We start from the raw sequence: 21,495 nt of genomic DNA on the forward strand, positions 1-21,495 counted from the left end.
CAGATACACCCCGAAAATCACCCCCATCCCGACGTCCCCCCCGGCGTCCCCATCACATGACGTGAAGCTTCTGGTGCCAACAGAGCTGGATTTTTGGTGCCAGATACACCCCGAAAATCACCCCCATCCCGACGTCCCCCCGGCGTCCCCATCACATGATGTGAAGCTTCTGGTGCTGACAGAGCTGGGATTTTTGGTGCCAGGTACACCCGAAAATCACCCCCATCCCGACGTCCCCCTGGCGTCCCCATCACATGATGTGAAGCTTCTGGTGTTGACGGAGGTGGGATTTTTGGTGCCAGATACACCCCGAAAATCACCCCCATCCCGACGTCCCCATCACACGACGTGAAGCTTCTGGTGCCGACAGAGCTGGGATTTTTGGTGCCAGATACACCCCAAAGATCACCCCCATCCCAACGTCCCCCTGGCGTCCCCATCACACAACGTGAAGCTTCTGGTGCTGACAGAGCTGGGATTTTTGGTGCAGATACACCCCGAAAATCACCCCATCCCGACGTCCCCCTGGCGTCCCGTCACACGACATGAAGCTTCTGGTGCTGACAGAGCTGGGACTTGTGGTTCCAGATACACCCCAAAAATCACCCCATCCCGACATCCCCCCTGTTGTCACTGTCATGTGATATGAAGCTTCTGGTGCCGACAGAGCTGGGATTTTTGGTGCCAGATACACCCGAAAATCACCCCCATCCCGACGTCCCCCTGGCGTCCCCATCACATGATGTGAAGCTTCTGGTGTTGACGGAGGTGGGATTTTTGGTGCCAGATACACCCCGAAAATCACCCCCATCCCAACGTCCCCATCACACAACGTGAAGCTTCTGGTGCTGACAGAGCTGGGACTTGTGGTTCCAGATACACCCAAAAATCACCCCCATACCCGACATCCCCCTGTTGTCACTGTCATGTGATATGAAGCTTCTGGTGCTGACAGAGGTGGGATTTTTGGTGCCAGATACACCCCAAAGATCACCCCCATCCCGACGTCCCCCTGGCGTCCCCATCACACGACGTGAAGCTTCTGGTGCCAACAGAGCTGGGATTTTTGGTGCCAGATACACCCCGAAAATCACCCCCATCCCGACGTCCCCCCGGCGTCCCCATCACGCCACGTGAAGCTTCTGGTGCCGCCGGAGCTGGGATTTGTGGCGGAAGCCGTCGCCGCACTCCCCGCAGATGTAGGGCTTCTCGTCGCTGTGGGTGCGGCGGTGGCGGATGAGGTTGGAGCTGACGCTGAAGCGTTTCCGCACTCGCCGCAGCTGTAGGGCTTCTCCCCGGTGTGGGTCCGCTGGTGCTGGATGAGGGCCGAGCTCTCGCTGAAGCGTTTCCCGCAGGCGCCGCAGCCGTAGGGCTTCTCGCCGGTGTGGATGCGTTGGTGGGTGACCAGGTTGGAGTTCTGGCTGAAGCCTTTGCCGCAGGCGCCGCAGGTGTAGGGCTTCTCCCCGGTGTGGGTGATCTGGTGACGCGCCAGGTCCGAGCTGCGGCTGAACCCCTTCCGCACTCGCTGCAGATGGTGGGGCGCAGGCGACCCCCCCGTAAGCCCAGCAGCTCCTTCAGCGGGCCCAGGCCCCGCGGGGTCGCCGGCGTTCGGGCGGGTCGACGCGCCGGGGTTTGCGCGGCGGCCGGGGCGGGCGGGCGGGAGCTTCGCTGCCGGAGGCCGGGGGCTGGGGGGGGCTGCGGGGAGAGGAGAGCTGGGCACCGGCGGGGGGACGGCTGGCACCCAGGGGACGGGGCTGGCCGCGGCTGCGTCCCACCGAGCCTTCCCCGGCCCGCTGTGCCTCCTCCAGCCCCCGCGTCCCTTCTCCAGCCCCACTCCTCTTCTTCACCCCTACTCCCCCTTCTCCAGCCCTTTTCCACCTTCTCCAACGCTACTCCTCTTGTCCACCCCTACTCCTCCATCCCTACTCCTCTTCTCCATCCCTACTCCCCTTTCCCCATCCCTACTCCTCCATCCCTACTCCTCTTCTCCATCCCTACTCCCCCTTCTCCAGCCCTTTTCCACCTTCCCCATCCCTACTCCTCCCTTTCCATCCCTACTCTCCCTTCTCCATCCCTGCTCCTCCTTCTCTATCCCTACTCCTTCTCCTCTCCATCTCTACTCCATCCCCTTACCCACCCCTTTTCCACCTTCTCCATCCCTACTCTCCCTTCTCCATCCCTGCTCCTCCTTCTCTATCTCTACTCCTTCTCCTCTCCATCTCTACTCCGTCCCCTTACCCACCCCTTTTCCACCTTCTCCAATGCTACTCCTCTTCTCCATCCCTACTCCCCTTTCCCCATCCCTACTCCTCTTTTCCATCCCTACTCCCCTTCTCCAGCCCTTTTCAACCTTCTCCATCCCTACTCTTCCCTTTCCATCCCTACTCCCCCTTCTCCATCCTTTTTCCACCTTCCCCATCCCTACTCTTCCCTTTCCATCCCTACTCTCCTTTCTCCATCCCTACTCCTCCCTCTCCAGCCCTTTTCCACCTTCCCCATCTCTACTCACACTTCTCCATCCCTACTCTTCCCTTTCCATCCCTACTCCCCCTTCTCCATCCTTTTTCCACCTTCTCCAGCCCTACTCCTCCCTTTCCATCCCTACTCTCCCTTCTCCATCCCTGCTCCTCCTTCTCTATCTCTACTCCTTCTCCTCTCCATCTCTACTCCATCCCCTTACCCACCCCTTTACCACCTTCTCCATCCCTACTCTCCCTTCTCCATCCCTGCTCCTCCTTCTCTATCTCTACTCCTTCTCCTCTCCATCTCTACTCCATCCCCTTACCCACCCCTTTACCACCTTCTCCATCCCTACTCTCCCTTCTCCATCCCTGCTCCTCCTTCTCTATCCCTACTCCTTCTCCTCTCCATCTCTACTCCATCCCCTTACCCACCCCTTTTCCACCTTCTCCATCCCTACTCTCCCTTCTCCATCCCTGCTCCTCCTTCTCTATCTCTACTCCTTCTCCTCTCCATCTCTACTCCGTCCCCTTACCCACCCCTTTTCCACCTTCTCCAATGCTACTCCTCTTCTCCATCCCTACTCCCCTTTCCCCATCCCTACTCCTCTTTTCCATCCCTACTCCCCTTCTCCAGCCCTTTTCAACCTTCTCCATCCCTACTCTTCCCTTTCCATCCCTACTCCCCCTTCTCCATCCTTTTTCCACCTTCCCCATCCCTACTCTTCCCTTTCCATCCCTACTCTCCTTTCTCCATCCCTACTCCTCCCTCTCCAGCCCTTTTCCACCTTCCCCATCTCTACTCACACTTCTCCATCCCTACTCTTCCCTTTCCATCCCTACTCCCCCTTCTCCATCCTTTTTCCACCTTCTCCAGCCCTACTCCTCCCTTTCCATCCCTACTCTCCCTTCTCCATCCCTGCTCCTCCTTCTCTATCTCTACTCCTTCTCCTCTCCATCTCTACTCCATCCCCTTACCCACCCCTTTACCACCTTCTCCATCCCTACTCTCCCTTCTCCATCCCTGCTCCTCCTTCTCTATCCCTACTCCTTCTCTCCATCTCTACTCCATCCCCTTACCCACCCCTTTACCACCTTCCCCATCCCTACTCCCCCTTCTCCATCCCTTTTCCACCTTCTCCAACACTACTCCTCTTCTCCATCCCTACTCCCCTTTCCCCATCCCTACTCCTCTTCTCCATCCCTACTCCCCCTTCTCCAGCCCTTTTCCACCTTCTCCAGCCCTACTCTTCCCTTTCCATCCCTACTCTCCCTTCTCCATCCTTACTCCTCCTTCTCCAGCCCTTTTCCACCTTCTCCATCCCTGATCATCCTTCTCCATCCCTACTCCCCAGTGTTCACCCCTACTCTCCTTTCTCCCTCCCTACTCCTCCTTCTCCAGCCCTTTTCCACCTTCCCCATCTCTACTCACACTTCTCCATTCCTACTCCCCGATCTCCATCCCTTTTCCACCTTCCCCATCCCTTTTGTCCCTTCTCCATCCTTCTGTCCCCTCTGTCCCTTCCCCATGCGCTCTGCCCCCCCTCCATCCCTTTCCCACCTCCCCTGTCCCCTCTCTGGTTTGGGGACAGCGGTGACACCCCTGTCCTGCTCCCAAGCCAGGTTTAACTCCTGGCTCGACCCGCCCCAACCCGCCCCGTCCCACCCCACGGACGAGTGTCCCAACTCGGGGTGCACCGGGCAGGGATGGCACCACCCAGGGGCACCCGGTGCCCAAATTTCCTCTGTGAACCAGGGCTGGAGTTGAGGTGCCAGGAAACCCCATGGTGCGGGAGCAGGGCACCCCTGCACCCCAAAATCAGGACATCCTGCACCCCAGGACTGGGGCACCCCTATGGTGTGGGAGCAGGGCACCCCTGCACCCCAAAATCGGGACATCCCTGCACCCCAGGACTGGGGCACCCCTATGGTGTGGGAGCAGGGCACCCCTGCACCCCAAAATCGGGACATCCCTGCACCCCAGGACTGGGGCATCCCCATGTTGTGGGAGCAGGGCACCCCTGCACCCTGAGATCGGGACATCCCTGCACCCCAGAACTGGGGCATCCCCACGCTGTGTGATCAGGATGTCCCTGCACCCCAGGATCAGCGTGTCCCCAGGCCACACCAATGGGGCACCCCTGCACCCCCAAATCAGGGCATTCCCATGTCATGTGATCAGGACACCCCTGCACCCCCAGATCAGGGTATCCTGATGCCACCGGAATGGGGAACCCCTGCACCCCGAGACTGGAACACACCTGCGCCACAGACATGGGACATTCCCGAACCCCCACACTGGGGCATCTCCACACCGTGCAGTCAGGGCATCCCTGTACCCCAGGATTGGGGTATCCCTGTGCCATGGGGTTGGGGCACCCCTGTACCCCGGGATTGGGGTATCCCTGTGCCGGGGGATCGGGGTATCCCCACTCCGAGGGACTGGAGCAGCCCCACACCCTGGGATCGGGGCATCCCCATGGCATGGACCAGGGCAGCTGCTCCCCAGGACCAGAGCATCCGCTTCTTGTGGGATCGGGGTACCCCCATGCCCCAGAATTGGGGTACCCCCATGCCATAGAAATGAGACGTCCCCGCACCCCAGGACTGGAGTGCCCTTGTGCTGTGGGATTGGGGCTGCCCCATACCCCAGGATCGGGGTACCCCTGTGCCATGGGAATGGTGCATCCCTGCACCCCAGGACTGGGGTACCCCTGTGCTGTGGGATCAGGGTACCCCCATACCCCGGGATCGGGGTACCCCCGTGCCATGGGAATGGTGCATCCCTGCACCCCAGGACTGGGGTACCCCTGTGCTGTGGGATCAGGGTACCCCCATACCCCGGGATCGGGGTACCCCCGTGCCATGGGAATGGTGCATCCCTGTACCCCAGGACTGGGGTACCCACGTGCTGTGGGATCAGGGTACCCCCATACCCTGGGATCGGGGTACCCCCGTGCCATGGGAATGGGACAGTCCTACACCCCAGGACTGGGGTACCCACGTGCTGTGGGCTTGGGGCACCCCTAAACCCTGGGATTGGGGTACGCCCATGCCATGGGAATAGGACATCCCCACATCCCTGGGGCACCCCCATCCCCTGGGATTGGGGTACCCCTATTCCGTGGGAACGGGACACCCACACCCTCTGGGATCAGGGTCCCCCAACCCCCCAGGACTGAGGGATCCCCACGCTGCAGGGTCGGGGTATCCCCACATTACTGGGTTGGGGCAGATCCACGGGGGGGGGGGCCCCCAAAAAAAAGGACTCACCACCGCCCTGCTCCCCGCAATGCCACGGGGATACCCCAGCCGAGCCCCTCACCGTGGCTGGGTGCTGTTTTGGGGGGGCTCACCTGCGGAGGTCCCCTCCGGCAGCTCGGCGTCCCGGGGGTCCCGGGGGTCCCGGCCGGCCGGTTCCCCCTCCGTGTCCATCGCCGCCGTCCCAGCACGCTCAGACGGGGGGACCCTGCCCGGGGGGGGGGGGTGGGGGAAGGAGCAGGTAAAGAAATGGGGTGACACAGAGGCACCCCAAGGGGGGGTCCCCGCTGCACCCCAAAGGGGGCGCAAACCACTCCATGCCTCAGTTTCCCCTCCTGATGCTGGGGGGGGGCACCCCAATGCCATGGATTGGGGGTTGAAGCATCCCCCTCCCCATCCCGACAGCACCCCCCCTCCGTGCCCCCCCCCCCCATGGAGGGGTCCCCCCCCAACATGGTGGGGGGGGCTACACTCCCCCCTCCTCTGCCCCCCCAGCATCGCCGCCATCTCGGGGCGGGGGGCACCGAGAAGGGGAAAAGGGGAGTTGCGGGGGGGGGCCCCTGTCCACCCTTTTTCTTTTCGGGGGGGGGTCCCTGGTCCCGACTCACCGCTGCGGCCGGCCTGGGCGGGGGGCCGGGGGGGCTCGGGGGGGCCCGGGGGGCGGCGGGGGAGCGGGAGCGGGGAGGCCGCGAGCGGAAGGGCCTCCCGGCATGGCCGCCCGCCGCCCGCCGCATGGCGCAGCTCTATGGTCGGGGGGCTTCGGCCCCCCGCCACCGGCCCCAGCTGTGTCCCCCCCACCCCGCCATGGCGAACGGACCCCCCCGGGGGGGGTACAGCCGAGGTGGTGGTGGTGGGGGGGAGGAGATGGGGGGGGCCCCCCCTTCACCATCGCGGGCCTGGGCTTGGCGGTGGGACAGACACAGGTGGGGGGGGGTTGGCGTGTCCCCCCATCAATGGGGGGGGGGGGTGGTTGGGGGGTGTTGTGACCCCCCCCCCGGCGTGTGTGGCATTGTGGGGGTACGGGGGGGGGGGATAGGGCCCTTCTGGGGGTCCTGCTGGTGCTGGGGGTTTACAGCTAAGGGGGCGTTGGGGGGGCAAAGGGGTGTATTTTGCCCCCCCCCCCCCATCTGGCTGGGGAGGGGTTAAGGGGGGGACATGGCTCCCCCTGCGCCCCCCCAAACACCCCGCCGGGCGCTTGCAGCTGGAAGGGGGGGGGACGGGACAAAATCGGGGGGGTGCCAGTGCCCCCCCCCCCCTCCAGCACCCCAATTCAACCAGATGTTGGCAGCTGGGGGGGGGGCGTTGGGTTGAAGGTCGGGGTCCTCCAGCCCCCCCCAAACTCTCCCCCCAGATGTTTGCAGCTGGATGGAGCCGCTGAGGTCGGGGTGGGGGGGGACACGGGGAGGAAGATGGGGGCACCCAGTGCCCCCCCGCATTGGGGACCCCCAGCTCCCCCCCCCCCGCTCCCTGCTCAGCTCCATGATTTTAACCCTTCCCGCCCCGAGCGAGGGTCTGGCCTGGCGGCTGTTGACGGGGGGAAGCGGTCGGTCAGACTGGGAGTCACTGGTTTGAACTGGTGGCGGCGTGAGCCGGCCAGTGATGGTCATTGTGGGTTCACCCCCCCTCCCCCGGAGCAGGTTTGGGGGTGCGAGTCCCTGTGTCACCTGGCCAGGCTGTCACCATGTCAGGGTGCTTGCTGGGTCACCCCCCGAGCTCTGCTGTCACCCAGTGAGGCTGTTGGGTCACCCTCAGGCTGGCCTGTCACTGTGTTGGGGTGTTGGGTCACCCCCCCCCCCCAAAGCTTGGCTGTCACCCATCAGGCTGTTGGGTCACCCCCGGCCTCGACTGTCATCTTTTCAGGATGTTGGGTCGCCCCCAAGATTGACTGTCACCCTGTTGGGGTGCTGGGTCACCCCCAGGCTGGACTGTCACCTTGTCAGGCTGTTGGGTCACCTTCCAGCTGGGCTGTCACCCATCAGGGTCTTGGGTCACCCTTGGGCTAGACTGTCACCCTTTCAGGGTGTTAAATCACCCAACAAGCCTGGCTGTCACTGTGTCGGGGTGCTGGGTCACCTTCCAGCTGGGCTGTCACCCTGTCAGGGTGTCAGGTCACCCCTAAGCCTGGCTGTTACCATGTCGGGGTGCTGGGTCACCCCCAAGCCTGGGCTGTCACCCTGTCAGGGTGTCAGGTCACCCCCAAGCCTGGCTGTCACCGTGTTGGGGTGCTGGGTCACCCCCAGGCTGGACTGTCACCTTGTCAGGCTGTTGGGTCACCTTCCAGCTGGGCTGTCACCCATCAGGGTCTTGGGTCACCCTTGGGCTAGACTGTCACCCTGTCAGGGTGTTAAATCACCCAACAAGCCCAAGTCATCTTCCAGCTGGGCTGTCACCCTGTCAGGGTGTCAGGTCACCCCCAAGCCTGGCTGTCACCGTGTTGGGGTGCTGGGTCACCCCCAGGCTGGGCTGTCACCCTGTCAGGGTGTCAGGTCACCCCCAAGCCTGGCTGTCACTGTGTCAGAGTGTTGGTCACCCCCTGAGCTTGGCTGTCACCGTGTCGGGGTGCTGGGTCACCCCGGGCTGGGCTGTCACCCCTCAGCTGCCGAGCCACCCCGTGTGACAGGCCCGGGCTGTGGTGACAACCCGCTCAGGGGTCCACGGCAGGAGCTGTCGTCACACCCGGGCACGGACCCGTCCCCAGCTCCGCCACTGTCCGACTGTCCCCAAGAGGCAGAGAAACACCGGTGTCACCCAGCGCAAGGACACCCCAGTGTCACCCTCACAGGGACACTCCGGTGTCCCCCTGGGGTGGCACCTGCGGGCCTCGGCCCAGGGCGCTCTGAGGGTGCGCCAGGCCCCGTTGCCATGGCGACGCCGAGGCCGGGGGTCCTCAGGGTCCCCCTCAGCGCTGCCACCGGAACCCAGCGGGCGCGCAAGGAGAGGGCGGATTGGTGGAGAGCCGGGAGAGGGGCGGGGCTTGAGGGCGGGATCGGCTGGCGATTGGAGGAACGCAAGGAGCGGGGGGCGGGACCTCCGAGGCCGGGGGCGGAAGAACCGGGAGGAGGCGGAGCCTCGGGGGATGCTGGGAGCCGGATTGGCGGAGAGGTGAGGGAAGGGGCGTGGCCTCCCCTGCGCACGCGCAGCCGCGCCTTCCCATCACTTCCGGGTGGCGGCGGTTTCCGCCTCCAGCTGGGCCTGGAGCGGCCGCGCTGGGACCGCGCGGACCCCTGGGATCTCCCCCAGGACCCCCCCGGGACTTTTCCGGGACCCTCCCGCTTCTCCACACGGCGCTCGGTGCGGCCCGGGCAGCTCTTCCCGCCCACCCCCACCCCCTTCCCCCCCGCCGCAGCGGGGGGGCCCGTCGGGGCCTGGCGCCGGGGGCTCGGCGGGGCCGCCCGGGGCATGCGGAGGCGGCGGCCGGCCGGCGCGCACTATGTGGTACATCATGCAGAGCATCCAGAGCAAGTACTCGCTGTCGGAGCGGCTCATCCGCACCATCGCCGCCATCCGCTCCTTCCCGCGGGACAACGTGGAGGATCTCATCGGCAGGGTGAGCCGCCCCCGGGCCCCCCCCAGCCCCCCGGCCCGGCCCTGGAGGAGACGGAGGGTTTGTAGGAGAGGGGACCCCCTCCGTGAGCTACCGGGGTGCCCCGGTGCTGCGGGGGGGGGGGGTGTTTCCCGGCTGGAAGGGCCGCGCCGGGCTGTGCGCATCGCTCCCGTTGGGGTGAGATTCTTGAAGCTGGAGCCTGCCCTTGGCCCCGCGGAGGGGGGGTCCGGGGGCTTCACCTCTGCCCGGGTCACTCTTACGAGCTAAGCCTGACTGATCCGTGCAGCTGCTGAGCTATTTCGGGTGACGAGGGCTCTGCAGAGCGGCTTAACCCTCCTCTGAGACGCCCTTTCAAAGCCGATGAGCCCCCGGGTTGAGCTCGGGGCTGTGCCCCGCCTCGGGGGATGCTCCCAGGGCAGCTCAAGCCCTGCCGAAGCTTTGCCGGTGAGTTTTGAACCGCTGCCGGTTTATTTACCGGAGCCAGAGCACCCCGCTTGCCTTTCCAACCCCCCTGCCCTGTCAGCTTCGCACCAGCCGTTCCTCGTGATGCTGCCGGAGCGGAGAGCTGGCACGCAGACAGCGAGCGGCTGCGTGGGTTGTACCGGACCCTTGTGGCACCCAGGGCATCGTTTAGTAACGATTAATTAATTAAAATGAAAGCCAGGAGCAGGGACACAGGCTGTGGAGTGCTTCTGCCCGGCGGGGAGCTCTGTGCAACCGCGGTGCCCGGCCTGAAAACAAACCCCAGGGCTTGCGTGGGAGCGTGACGTTGGGTAGCTATTAATAAACGTTTTCTAACGATGCAAATCAAGGTGCATCAGCTGCTGCTGGAGGTGGAAAAGGGCCAAGAACGGGTGGGTTTGCTAATCCCGACTGCGGTTTCCTGTGCTCTCGCAGGGCGCCGACGTGAACTGCATGCACGGCACCCTGAAACCGCTGCACTGCGCCTGCATGGTGGCTGACGCCGACTGCGTCGAGCTGCTGCTGCAGAAGGGAGCCGAGGTAAACGCTCGGAGAGAACAAAACCACGTTAAAAAACCACAAAGGGCCCTTGGAAAAACGGGGCCGGGAAGGCGGGAGGCAGCGGTGGGTGCTGAGATTTGAGCCGACTGTTTTAAGTGGGGCCAGTTTTGGGCCCCCTCACAGGGCAAAATGGGCCCAGGGGAAGGTTTATCGTCCCGGTAGGGAGTGAAATATTTATTCCTGGGAGCTCAGGAGTGTTGCTCGTCCGCAGAGAGAGGGTCATTTTGCAGCGGAAGCCTGAAGGGAAAATCAAAACCTATATATTGCCTGATTTTTGGCACTTCTGGCCACTGGCGGGTCATCCCTCCTCCAACTCCCTGCCTCATTTTCCCATCCACTAAATCTGGGAGGCGGAAACAGTTCCGTGTGTTGCTGGCGGAGCTTCCCCCGCCGCCAGCAGGAGCTGGGGTACCTCAGTGACCCCCCCACCCAGATCCTTTCTCCTCCCTCCCCTTCACCTGCAGGTCAACGCCCTGGATGGCTACAACCGAACGGCCCTTCACTACGCGGCGGAAAAGGACGAAACCTGCGTGGAAATCCTCTTGGAGTACGGGGCCAACCCCAACGCGCTGGACGGCAACAAGGACACCCCGCTCCACTGGGCCGCCTTCAAGAACAACGCCGAGTGCGTGCGGTCGCTGCTGGAGAACGGCGCCTTGGTGAACGCCCGCGATTACAACAACGACACGCCGCTCAGCTGGGCGGCCATGAAGGGGAACCTGGAGAGCGTTAGCATCCTGCTCGACTTCGGGGCGGAGGTTCGGGTGGTTAATTTGAAAGGCCAAACCCCCATCTCGCGCTTGGTGGCGTTGCTGGTTCGGGGCTTGGGTACGGAACGTGAGGATTCCTGCTTCGATCTTCTCCATCGAGCTATCGGACATTTTGAGCTGAGAAAAAACGGCAGCATGCCCTGGGAGGTGACGAGGGATCAGCAGCTCTGCGAAAAGCTCACCCTGCTCTGCTCGGCCCCCGGTACCTTACAGACGCTGTCGCGTTACGCCGTACGCCGCAGCCTGGGCGTCCGGTTCCTGCCGGAGGCGGTGAAGCAGCTGCCCCTGCCCACCTGCCTGAAGGAGTACGTGCTGCTCCTCAGCTAAGCGCAGGACGAGGCGTCGGGGCTCTTCGTCACCGCTTCCTCGTGGCGAGCGCCGGGAAATGAGGTTGACCGTTTGGTGTGGGACTCGCGGGTGCCGGAGTCCCCTCCCCGGTCGCCGTCCCGGTTTCCATCCCGCTCCGCTCAGAGCTGGCGCGGGGCAGCGGGGACCCACCGGTGCTGCTCCACGGCGTCTCTCTGCCCGCAGCGCCTGCTCAGCAGCTCCTCACCCCTCGATTTCAGCCTCGTGAGATGAACAAGCCCCTTTGAATGGCAAATTATATCCCAGCTGTTGGATTAACCTGTTTTTTTCCCTTTTTTTTTTTTTTTTTTTGGTGTGTTGGGGCAGACCTTGGGGAAAGGAAGGCTTTGTAGGTGCGGGGAGAACGGGGAAACGCTCCTTCTTTGAAGGACCTGAGGCAGGAAATCACGAGAAGGTGTTGTCAGACCCGGAGAAGTCCCGTGGGACGCGTCGGCTGAAATTCTGGTGGAAAACCGCCCCCCCAAGCGCCTGTAGCAAGCCCGTACGTCGTGTAACGCTGCGGGCTGACGCCTTCGCTCGTCGCCAACACCCCGACACAACCACAACACCCCGCAGACGGGGCAGCGCTTGTGTGTCCGCAGCCTTTCAACACGTGGAAGTGTTATTTTTTTCCCTTTTTATCTATTATTTTTAAGACGCCTCAGCGCTGCGGAGGGGAAGAAGGTGGGAGCAGCTCAAGAGCCGACGCTGTGGGGCTGTGATTTGTGTGAGCGGAGGAAATGTTTCTCTCCCTCTCGAGTTGCTCCGCTCAGAGTGTGGCTGCTCTGTGCCCCGGAGCAGAGGGTTTCCCTCCCACCTGCCACGCCATAACCCACCCCGAGCTCTTCCTTAGCTTCGCTGTTGCACCGCCAACTCACCGTTTTTCTTGTTGATTTTATTTCTGTGTGTGTACGTAGGGATTTTAGGTGGGCAGCGGGGCGCCGGGCAGGACCCCCGTGGGCAGCACCCGCTCTCCGTGGGGCCGGCAGCGGCGTCCCCGTCGCGTGTTCACGGAAATAAACGGCTCGCTCGCCGCGCGCTCGGAGGTGTCTGTCGCACGCTGGCGGCCGGGCTCACCGAGGGAGCGCAGGGGCTCGGCCCCGCTCTTTTGGGGTCCTCCCTGAATGGGGAGGCTGCGTCAGGGTGGGGTTTGGGGGTGCCGCTGCTGGTGTTTTATTCCCGTCCTCCGTTTTGGCCCCACGTACGGTCCCCGTCACACCTCAGAACTGTAACGTCACCCCGCCCGTGGTGACGCCTTTTAAACCCTCACGCTGATGAGTTTTGTGTGGGTTTTGCTTCCGACCGCAGCCTGCCCCCTCCGATCCCCCTCGCTGCTCCCCTCCACACTGCGCCGCCCCCACTTTTTGGGGTTTTTTTGGGGGGATTTTGACGATGCACCGAGCTGCATCATCCTCTGCGTGCGCGTTCCTCGCCCAGGGGTCCTGGGAGAGCCGCTCCCTGCGCTCGAAGGTGAAGTCAGGCGGGTAAACTTTTGTAATTGCTTTATGGGAAAAACTCGGGGGAGAGAAAAATCAGATTTTATATATTTTATTCCTCCCTGTTGGGCTGGGAAGTGAAGCCGTCAGGACCAGGGGTGCGTGCGGAGCTGGGGGAGCCGCGTTCTCCTTCCCCGGGGGGTGAGCGCCGAGGGTCGGAGCACGATTCGTGTTGGCCACCACAACTGAGTGGTGAGTTTATTGAAGCGTCTTAATTCTGAATTTTTAACACTAGAACAGTGCCCTGGGGACTCTTCCCAGACCTCTTACTCTCAGCTCATCGCAATATCCCGCCGCAACACTTGGGGAACCGCTTTTCTGTTTAAAAAAGCCCGTAAAATAGCTAAACCAACCCAAAATTTACCCTGAGGAAACCTTCTGCTTCAGGAAAACCGCTCTTCTGCCGAGGCCACGGGTGCCCTCGGGGTGTGAAGGTGCTGCCTGGCTTCCCTGAGGGGGTGCAAGCTAGAACGGGGAGCGTGAGCTACAACGGGGAGCGCTTGTTTCGGGGGGTTCCCCGGGGGGACACGCTCCGGGGCGGGGGAGGCCGTGCCAGCGATGGCCTTTTAAATGTTGGACTCGAGCGAGATCCTCTTGCGGGTGACGTGCTCCAGGTGGGCTTTCTCCGAGGTGTCCAGCTCGATGTTGTACTTGGCCAGGATTTTTAGGATGGGGCGAAGCTTCAGCCACCACTGCTCCTTGGGGATGCGGTGCCTGGGTGAGAGAGAGAGATGGAAATTATCCTGCCTGGGGTACGGCCTCGGGGGTGTGGGGTGGAGGGGGAAGAAAAGGGGGGGCGCCTACTCGAAATCTGTCTGCTCCTTGAGCTCGGCGATGGGCTGGAAGACGAGGCTGCGCTTGCGCATGCCCAGCAGACAAGCCGAGTCGGCCGTGTTGGCGAAGATCCGACCTGTGAGGGGAGGTGGGGAGCGAGCTTAGTGTTTTAGACACCACCCCCCCCCCTCCCAGGAGGGGAGAGCACCCCCAGAAATGTGCAGGGGAGCCCTTGCGTTGAGGTATCGGAGCACCCATGTGCGGTGGGAAGGAAAACAAGGCAGAGATGCCCCCCACACCCCCCCCCCCAGCCCGGTGTGGCACCCACCGTGCCGGGAGCACTCCTTGATCTTCCCCGTGATCCAGGCCACCGCCTTGGCACCCATTTTGGTGCCAAAGTTCCTGTCGAAGGGGGTCGGGGTGCCGCCCTGCGCCGGAAAAGTCATTGGGTGAATGGGGGGAAGCCCCAGGCGAGGGTCTCCCAACCCACAGCCCCTTCCCTGGGCGGGGTGGGGGGGTGTCCCCCATTCCTGTTGCCTGTCGGGGGGGGCCCGTACCTGCTGCATGTGCCCCAGCACGTTTTTCCGGCAGTCGAAGGTGCCCTTCCCCTCCTCCGAGTAGAGGTTGTAGATGAAATCGGTGGTGTAGTTCTCGTTGCACCGCTCGTTCCTGCGCCAGGGGAAGGAGATGAGCTCACGGGGGTGGGGGGGGGGGGCGTTGACATGAGCGTGGCAGGTCTCAGCTACCCCCCCTCGCTTATCCCACCCCAGGAGGGACGTACCTGAGCACCAGCCCCCTCTTCACCGTCGTCTTCATCTTCTCAGTTAAATGCTCCACGTTGACCTACGTGGAGCATGAAATGAGCCTGGTGGGGCTTGGAAACGGGAATAAATGCAGCCCCCACCCCCCCGGGGTTGCGGCCGTGCCCGGAGTGGGGGGATATGGGGTGTGCGGGGGGGTCCCCAACCTGCAAATCGTGAATGTTGAAGTGCTCCTCGTAGATGTAGGCGGCATCGGCGCCGGCCGCCAGCCCCGCCATGGTGGCCAAGTAGCCGCAGAAGCCGCCCATGGTCTCGATGATGAAGACGCGGCGCTTGGTCCCGGCCGCCGACTGCTTGATGCGGTCGCAGGTCTGCGGAGGTGGAAGAATTAGGGTGGGAAAAAAAGGGGATTTAGGTTAATAGATGTTGCTGTTAAATGGGGAAGGGGGCTGGGGGGGGGCACGGGGCCGCACCGTGGTGATGGTGTTGAGCGCGGTGTCGGCGCCGATGCTGAAGTCGGAGCCGGGGACGTTGTTGGAGACGGTGGCGGGGATGATGCAGAGCGGGATGCAGAGCTCCTCGTACTTGGCCCTGCCCTCCACCAGCTCCAGGCTGCCCGTGAAAGCCTGTGGGCAGCGGGTCGGTGCAGGCAGGGTGCAGGCAGGGTGCCGGCAGCTGCCTGCACCCTCCCACCGCGACCCCCTCGCACTCACCTCGAAGCCGCCGATGATGATCAGCCCGTGGATGCCGAAGTTGCTGATGTTGATGCTGATTTCCTCAAAGTATTTCTTGGGCAGGGTCCTGCGAGGGTGAAACCTCCCTGGCTGAGCCTGCCCGGCCTGGGGGGGCTCGACTTGGGGACCCCCCCCATGGGCTCCCCGGGAGGAGCGTTACCTCTTTGTCCCCAGTTTGGATCCTCCCAGTCCCGTCCAGCTGCCGACTGTGTCCCAGCCGATCTCTTCCACCTGGGGGGAAAGCAGCAAGTTAGAGGGGGACAGGGGAAGGATTTTGGGGTGCGCTGACCTTGCTGTGACCGTATCAGAGTTATATTGGGGTAACCCGGTGCCCCCCAGGCTGCGGGACAACAAGGGGATGAACCACGGTGGGGTTGGGGTTAGAAAAGGGGTCGAGCATCCCCGTCCCTGGGGATCCCCCATCCCTGTGGGGCTGTGGCTGCTGCTTTTTGGGGCTGTACCCTCCCCCGTGCACCCCCTTTTTCCCGGGGTTCACACCCTCCCGTAGGCGAGCCCCTCGAAGCCGTCGTGCACCGCCAGCATCCGGTGCCCGTGGATGAGGCCGATGCGCACGGTCGACCTGACGGCCGCGTTCATGCCGGCGGCCGGGGCGCCCACGTTGAGCACGGCCAGCGTGTAACCACTCTGCGGGGGGGGGAAAAGAGCTGGTGTCGGTGGGGGGGGGCTTGTGGGGTTCAGGGGGGGGTCCCCGTCACCCCCTTCCCCGCTGCCGTACCTTGGTGGAGGGGGGGCGGATGTGTGCCAGCAGCTTGTACACGTTCCAGTTGTTTTGGAAACTCCTGCAAAGGTCGGGGGGAGGGGGGAAAGGTGGGTGTGGGAGCCCCGGGGGTGCCCTGCGGGGTGTGTGTGGGGGGGGTGTTGGCTGGAGCCCCAAGTCCCTGCCGGAATTGGGGTGCAGACACTCACCGGCCCCGCAGCTTCAGAGCGTCTTCGAAGCGCCCCTCGTTCATCGCCATCGTCACGTCTTTGGTCTGTGGGGAGCAAAGGGGGGGGGGTGTGTGTGTGAAGATGAAGATGGACGGGTTTGCGCCGTGCCGGCCGGGTTTGTGTCGCGTGGGACGGGATTGCATCTCCCTGCGTGGCTTTGTGCTGCACCGCGGGGGGTTGCAGCGCATCCGGCTGAGTTTTAATCGCGCCAGCCGGGTTCGCATCACACCGTGTGGCTTTCACAGAATCCCAGAATCACCCGGGTTGGAAAAGCCCTTGAAGCTCCTCCAGCCCCACCATGAACCTCCCCCTGACCGTTCCCAACTCCACCAGATCCCTCAGCGCTGGCTCAACCCGACTCTTCAACCCCTCCAGGGATGGGGACTCCCCCCCTGCCCTGGGCAGCCCATTCCAACGCCCAACAGCCCCTTCTGCAAAGAAATCCTTCCTAAGAGCCAGTCTGACCCTGCCCTGGCGCAGCTTGAGGCCATTCCCTCTTGGCCTGCCGCTGGCTCCTTGGCTCAAGAGACTCCTCCCCCCTCTCTGCACCCTCCTTTCAGGGAGTTGCAGAGGGCCAGGAGGTCTCCCCTCAGCCTCCTCTTCTCCACACTAAACCCCCCCAGGTCCCTCAGCCGCTCCCCATCAGACCTGTGCTCCAGACCCTGCACCAGCTCCGTTGCCCTTCTCTGGACACGCTCGAGTCATTCAAGGGCCTTTTTGGGGTGAGGGGCCCAAAACTGAACCCACTCATCGAGGGGCGGCCTCACCAGTGCCCAGCCCAGGGGTCAGACCCCTCCCCTGTCCCTGCTGGCCACGCTGGTGCTGGTACAAGCCAGGATGCCGTTGGCACCGCACCAGATGGGTTTGCGTTGGGTTGGATGGATTTGCACCGTGCTGGCTGGGTTTGCGTCACGTGGGCCAGCTTTGCATCGCACCGCGGGGCTTTGACTCGCCCCCGCCGGGTTTTTACCCGCACTGGCCGGGTTTTTACCCACGCTGGCCGGGTCTGCGTCACACCGGATGCGTTTGCACCGCACCGGCCGGGCTTGCGTCACGCCGCGTGCCTTTGCCTCCCTAAAGCTGCGTTCGCTTTATACCGGCTGTGTTTGCAGTGCAGCCCTCTGGGGGGGCACCCAGGGGTGCTCTTGGGGGGTCCCAGCCCCCCCTTACTCACCACCTGGACACACTCCATGAGGGGCAGGCGCACGGCTTGGTTGCCCGAGAGGCTGACGACGCAGGCGGGGGTCTCGGGGGTCCCCTCCAGCAGAGCCATGACGGCTTCAACACCCATCCGGCTGCCCTGTGGGGACGGGGATGGGGACAGGGATGTCACCCCCCTCCACCCTGGGGACCCCCTCTCCCCCAGGGTCGCACGGGGGAGGGAGCTGCCTACCAGGATGCGGTCGAAGGCGGAGGGTGTCCCGCCGCGCTGGACGTGGCCCAAAATGGTGACGCGGGTGTCGTATCCCAAACGCTTCACCACCAGCTGCAAGACAGGGATGCGCCTGGATCCGGCCCCGCTGTGGGGCCGGGAAAGGGCTGGGGAGACAAAAAAAAACCCCCAAAAAACCCCCAAAAAAAGAAAAAAGGGGCTTCCTCCCCGCCATCCCCGCTCACGGTTTTGATGTCGTCGGAGGTGATGGCCTTGCCGTGCTTGTCGATGGCGCCTTCGGCCACGATGATGATGTTCAGCCTCGAGCCGCCCACACGGGTCTGGGGGGGGCAGAACCGGGGGTGACAACGGGGACAGGGACGGGGACAAGGCACCCGCCGGAGCCCGTCCTACCTCCGTCAGCCTCCGGCACAAGTGGTCTTCCCAGTCATCCTCGGGGGGGGCCTCGGGGATGAAGACCCAGTCGGCGCCACAGGCCAGGGCGGTGATGAGCGCCAGGTAGCTGAAACGGGTTAAAAAGAGGCCGTTTAGGGTTTTTTTCCCCCCCCCCCCGCCCACTTTCTTTATCGGGAGTCGGATCTGGGTGGCGGCGCGGGGACGTACCCGCAGTGGCGACCCATCACTTCCAGCACGAAGGTCCGCTGGTGGCTGCGGGAGACACGAGTTTCACCCCACGACAAGCCCGAGCGGGGCGCGGACACCTGGGTCCCCCCCCTCCGGCGTGGGGACACGGGGGGGGTCCCCGTCACCTCTGGGCCGTGGTGGTGATGGCATCCACGATCTCCATGATGCGGTGCAGCGCCGAGTCGGTGCCGATGGTCATGTCGGTGCCGCAGAAATCGTTGTCGATGGAGCCCACCATGCCCACGATGTTCAGGTGACTCGATTTCTTCGCCTCCTCCGCCGTGATCCCCCCTGCCGCAGGGTGGGACACCCCCTTTTCCCTCTGCGTCCCCCCCAAAACATCCCCACGGGGCCTCACACCGACACAAACCTCCCGTGCGCGGGGGGAAAAAAAAACCCGCTTTTTTTATCTACAACCCCTCCTGATTTTGGTACAGCCACCTGGATTTTGGTACAAACCCACCATTTTCTTTTCACCCTGCAGATAAAATTTTGGGGGACACACTCCCCCCCCCCCCCCCCAAACGTACCCCCTTTCACCAGCTCGGTCAAGAGGCTGCTCCACTCGGCCCGGAAGGTGTCGGCGCCGGTGAGGCTGCCGTCGCCGCCGATGACGCAGAGGTTGGTGATGCCGCGTTTCACCAGGTTACGGGCAGCTTTCAGGCGTCCCTCGTGCGTCCGAAAATCTTGGCAGCGGGCGCTGCCGATGACCGTACCCCCCTGCGGGACCCCGACGTGGGTGCTGGGTGTCCCCCCCCCCCACCCCTCCATGGACACAGGGGTGGTAGGGAGGTGTCCCTGTGTCCTCCCTACCATCCCTTCCCCCCGCTTCCCTCCTCCTCCTCCCTTCTCCCAGCTCCAGTTTCGGGTTATTTTCAGGCTTGACCCCAGCGCCGCGGCGTAGGGTTACACCATCTGCCCCCTTGGCCCCCGCCATCGGTGCACCGAGCTGGCCGGGCTCAGCCGCTCACCAGCTGCAGCATCATGGAGACGCTCTCCCACGTGGCCTCCTTGATGTTGTCCCCACCGTCCACCAGCCCCTGGTAGCCCTGAGGGGGGGGGACACACACATACACACAACGTGGTGTTAAAACAACCCCCCTCAAGGGTTTGGGGGGGCCTGAAAAAATTGAGGGGGGGGGCGGAAATACCAGCACCCACCTCATGCACGAAGTAGACCTTGGCGCCGGTGTAGATCCCCACCCGCACCACGGCGCGGACGGCCGCGTTCATGCCTGGGGGAGGAGGAGAGTGTCACCCCCTGGGGACCCCCAAAGCCATTATGTCCCCCCCCCCCCACCTCGCACAGCGCCCCAGACCCCCCCCCCCGGCCCCGACACGGAGCCGGCCCCGCAGCTGCCCGGGTTATTTTTGCCCCGGTGACATTTAGCGGCGGTGCCGCATGACACCGGGTGACAAGCGCAGTGGCGGCGGCAGAAAGGGGTGGGGGGGGGGGGAAGCCAAGCAGAGACCCCCCCCCACAGGCTGGAAGAGGCCCCCCCCCCCCCCCCCAACTGGGGTACCCCCCATTCCTGCAGCCAGCCAGGTGGAGGGCAAGCTTTGGGCTGAATCCCTGCGTTTTCAGGCAACTTCTCTGGCGTTGGCTTCGTGCCGGGACGCTGCTCCTGTCCCCGTAAGCCCCCCCTAAATTTTGGCATGGGGGGACACACACCCAGACCCCCCCCCTGCACCCCAAAACTCCCCTTAACTCTACCCCACGACTTCCTCACCCGCCGACCCCCCCAAGGTCACCCCCAAAACCCCGACCCGGAGAAAACCCCTCGAGCAACTCAACCGGCTGCAGGAATCTGCCCACCAAAGTCCCGTTTTCACCTGGTTTTGCCCCAAAATGGGGCTCGACCCTCACGGAACCGCCAGCTTTTGGGGTCACCGGGGTGTCCCTTACCCTGGGCGTCCCCCCCGGAGGTGAGGACGGCGATGGCTTTGCCGGCGCCCAGGCTCTCGCTGTGCCCATGTCCCCGCAGCGTCTGCGCCATCTTCTTGGCTGGAAAAAGAGGAAAATTGGGCAAAAAAAGGGTGGGAAGGGTGGCGAGGTCCCCCCCGGTCCCGGTGGCACCCGCAGACTGGCACCTGCCGCCCCGCCAGCCCCTAAATGGGGCCCCCAGAGGGAGGGGCGGGGGGCGGGGGGTGTCCCCTCCCCGGCATGGGGGGGCACAGTCCTGCAGGTGCTGGTCTGCGCTCCTTACTGGTACCAGTCTGTATTCCTTACTGGTACCAGTCTGTCCTCCTTACTGGTACCAGTCTGTATTCCTTACTGGTGCCAGTCTGTCCTCCTTACTGGTACCAGTCTGCCCTCCTTACTGGTACCAGTCTGTCCTCCTTACTGGTGCCAGTCTGTCCTCCTTACTGGTACCAGTCTGTATTCCTTACTGGTACCAGTCTGCCCTCCTTACTGGTACCAGTCTGTATTCCTTACTGGTGCCAGTCTGTCCTCCTTACTGGTACCAGTCTGTCCTCCTTACTGGTGCCAGTCTGTATTCCTTACTGGTACCAGTCTGTCCTCCTTACTGGTGCCAGTCTGTCCTCCTTACTGGTACTAGTCTGTATTCCTTACTGGTACCAGTCTGCCCTCCTTACTGGTGCCAGTCTGTCCTCCTTACTGGTACCAGTCTGTCCTCCTTACTGGTACTAGTCTGTATTCCTTACTGGTACCAGTCTGCCCTCCTTACTGGTGCCAGTCTGTCCTCCTTACTGGTACCAGTCTGTATTCCTTACTGGTGCCAGTCTGTATTCCCTACTGGTACCAGTCTGCCCTCCTTACTGATGCCAGTCTCTATTCCTTACTGGTGCCAGTCTGCTCTCCTTACTGGTATGAGTCTCTATTCCTTACTGGCACCAGTCTGCTCACACTGCTGGTACCAGTCTGTCATCCTTACTGGTACCAGTATGTATTCCCTGCTGATGCCAGTGTGTCTTCTGTACTTGTACCAGTTGGCCCTCCTTACTGGTTCCAGTCTGTATTCCCTGTGGGTACTGGTCTGCCCTCCCTGCTGGTAACCAGCGGGCACTGACCTGGCGGGTGCCCCCCCCTCAGGGCGAGGGGGAGGAAGGTGAGGAAGAGGAGGACGACGGCGAGGGAGAGCGCGGCCGAGAGGAGGAGCCGGGAGGCCTCGGGGGAGAGCTCGAGGACGGCCACCATCGCCCGCCCGCCGCTGTCACCGGAGCCGCTGTCACCCGAGCGGCTGTAACGGGAGTGGCTGTAACGGGATCAACTGTAGGGATCGGCTGTAACGGGATCGGCTGTAATGGGATCGGCTGTAACGGGATCGGCTGTAATGGGATCGGCTGTAACGGGATCGGCTGTAATGGGACTGGCTGTAATGGGATCGGCTGTGACGGGAT

At 63.3% G+C, this 21,495-nt stretch overlaps 3 protein-coding genes across 3 annotated transcripts; 1 reads left to right on the plus strand and 2 right to left on the minus strand.

The window, feature by feature from the left end:
- Window positions 1-946: 946 nt before the first annotated feature.
- LOC141918963 (uncharacterized) lies at window positions 947-7,327 on the minus strand. Its single transcript, XM_074813923.1, is given in 6 exon segments — window positions 947-1,261; window positions 1,264-1,515; window positions 1,518-1,695; window positions 5,816-5,928; window positions 6,329-6,600; window positions 6,996-7,327. Coding segments are annotated over 6 exon segments (1,284 nt in total). The 3' UTR covers window positions 947-1,124.
- Window positions 7,328-8,893: 1,566 nt separating this feature from the next.
- On the plus strand, window positions 8,894-12,441 carry ASB8 (ankyrin repeat and SOCS box containing 8). The gene is made up of 3 exons (XM_074813920.1): window positions 8,894-9,267; window positions 10,162-10,266; window positions 10,752-12,441. The coding sequence occupies exons 1-3, from the start codon at window positions 9,151-9,153 to the stop codon at window positions 11,382-11,384; spliced, it is 855 nt and encodes a 284-aa protein (XP_074670021.1). The 5' UTR covers window positions 8,894-9,150; the 3' UTR covers window positions 11,385-12,441.
- Window positions 12,442-12,934: 493 nt separating this feature from the next.
- Window positions 12,935-20,226, minus strand: PFKM (phosphofructokinase, muscle). Its single transcript, XM_074813919.1, has 22 exons — window positions 20,039-20,226; window positions 19,294-19,367; window positions 19,104-19,181; window positions 18,663-18,852; window positions 18,258-18,423; window positions 18,112-18,156; window positions 17,902-18,010; window positions 17,733-17,828; window positions 17,509-17,601; window positions 17,290-17,415; window positions 16,095-16,159; window positions 15,904-15,967; window positions 15,666-15,812; window positions 15,328-15,398; window positions 15,147-15,234; window positions 14,907-15,059; window positions 14,640-14,804; window positions 14,454-14,515; window positions 14,230-14,341; window positions 14,001-14,100; window positions 13,703-13,808; window positions 12,935-13,612 (listed from the first exon to the last, which is right to left on the minus strand). The coding sequence occupies exons 1-22, from the start codon at window positions 20,127-20,129 to the stop codon at window positions 13,465-13,467; spliced, it is 2,349 nt and encodes a 782-aa protein (XP_074670020.1). The 5' UTR covers window positions 20,130-20,226; the 3' UTR covers window positions 12,935-13,464.
- Window positions 20,227-21,495: the final 1,269 nt, after the last annotated feature.

The sequence above is a fragment of the Strix aluco genome, unplaced genomic scaffold (assembly GCF_031877795.1).
Source record: "Strix aluco isolate bStrAlu1 unplaced genomic scaffold, bStrAlu1.hap1 HAP1_SCAFFOLD_112, whole genome shotgun sequence".
Taxonomy (NCBI): domain Eukaryota; kingdom Metazoa; phylum Chordata; class Aves; order Strigiformes; family Strigidae; genus Strix; species Strix aluco.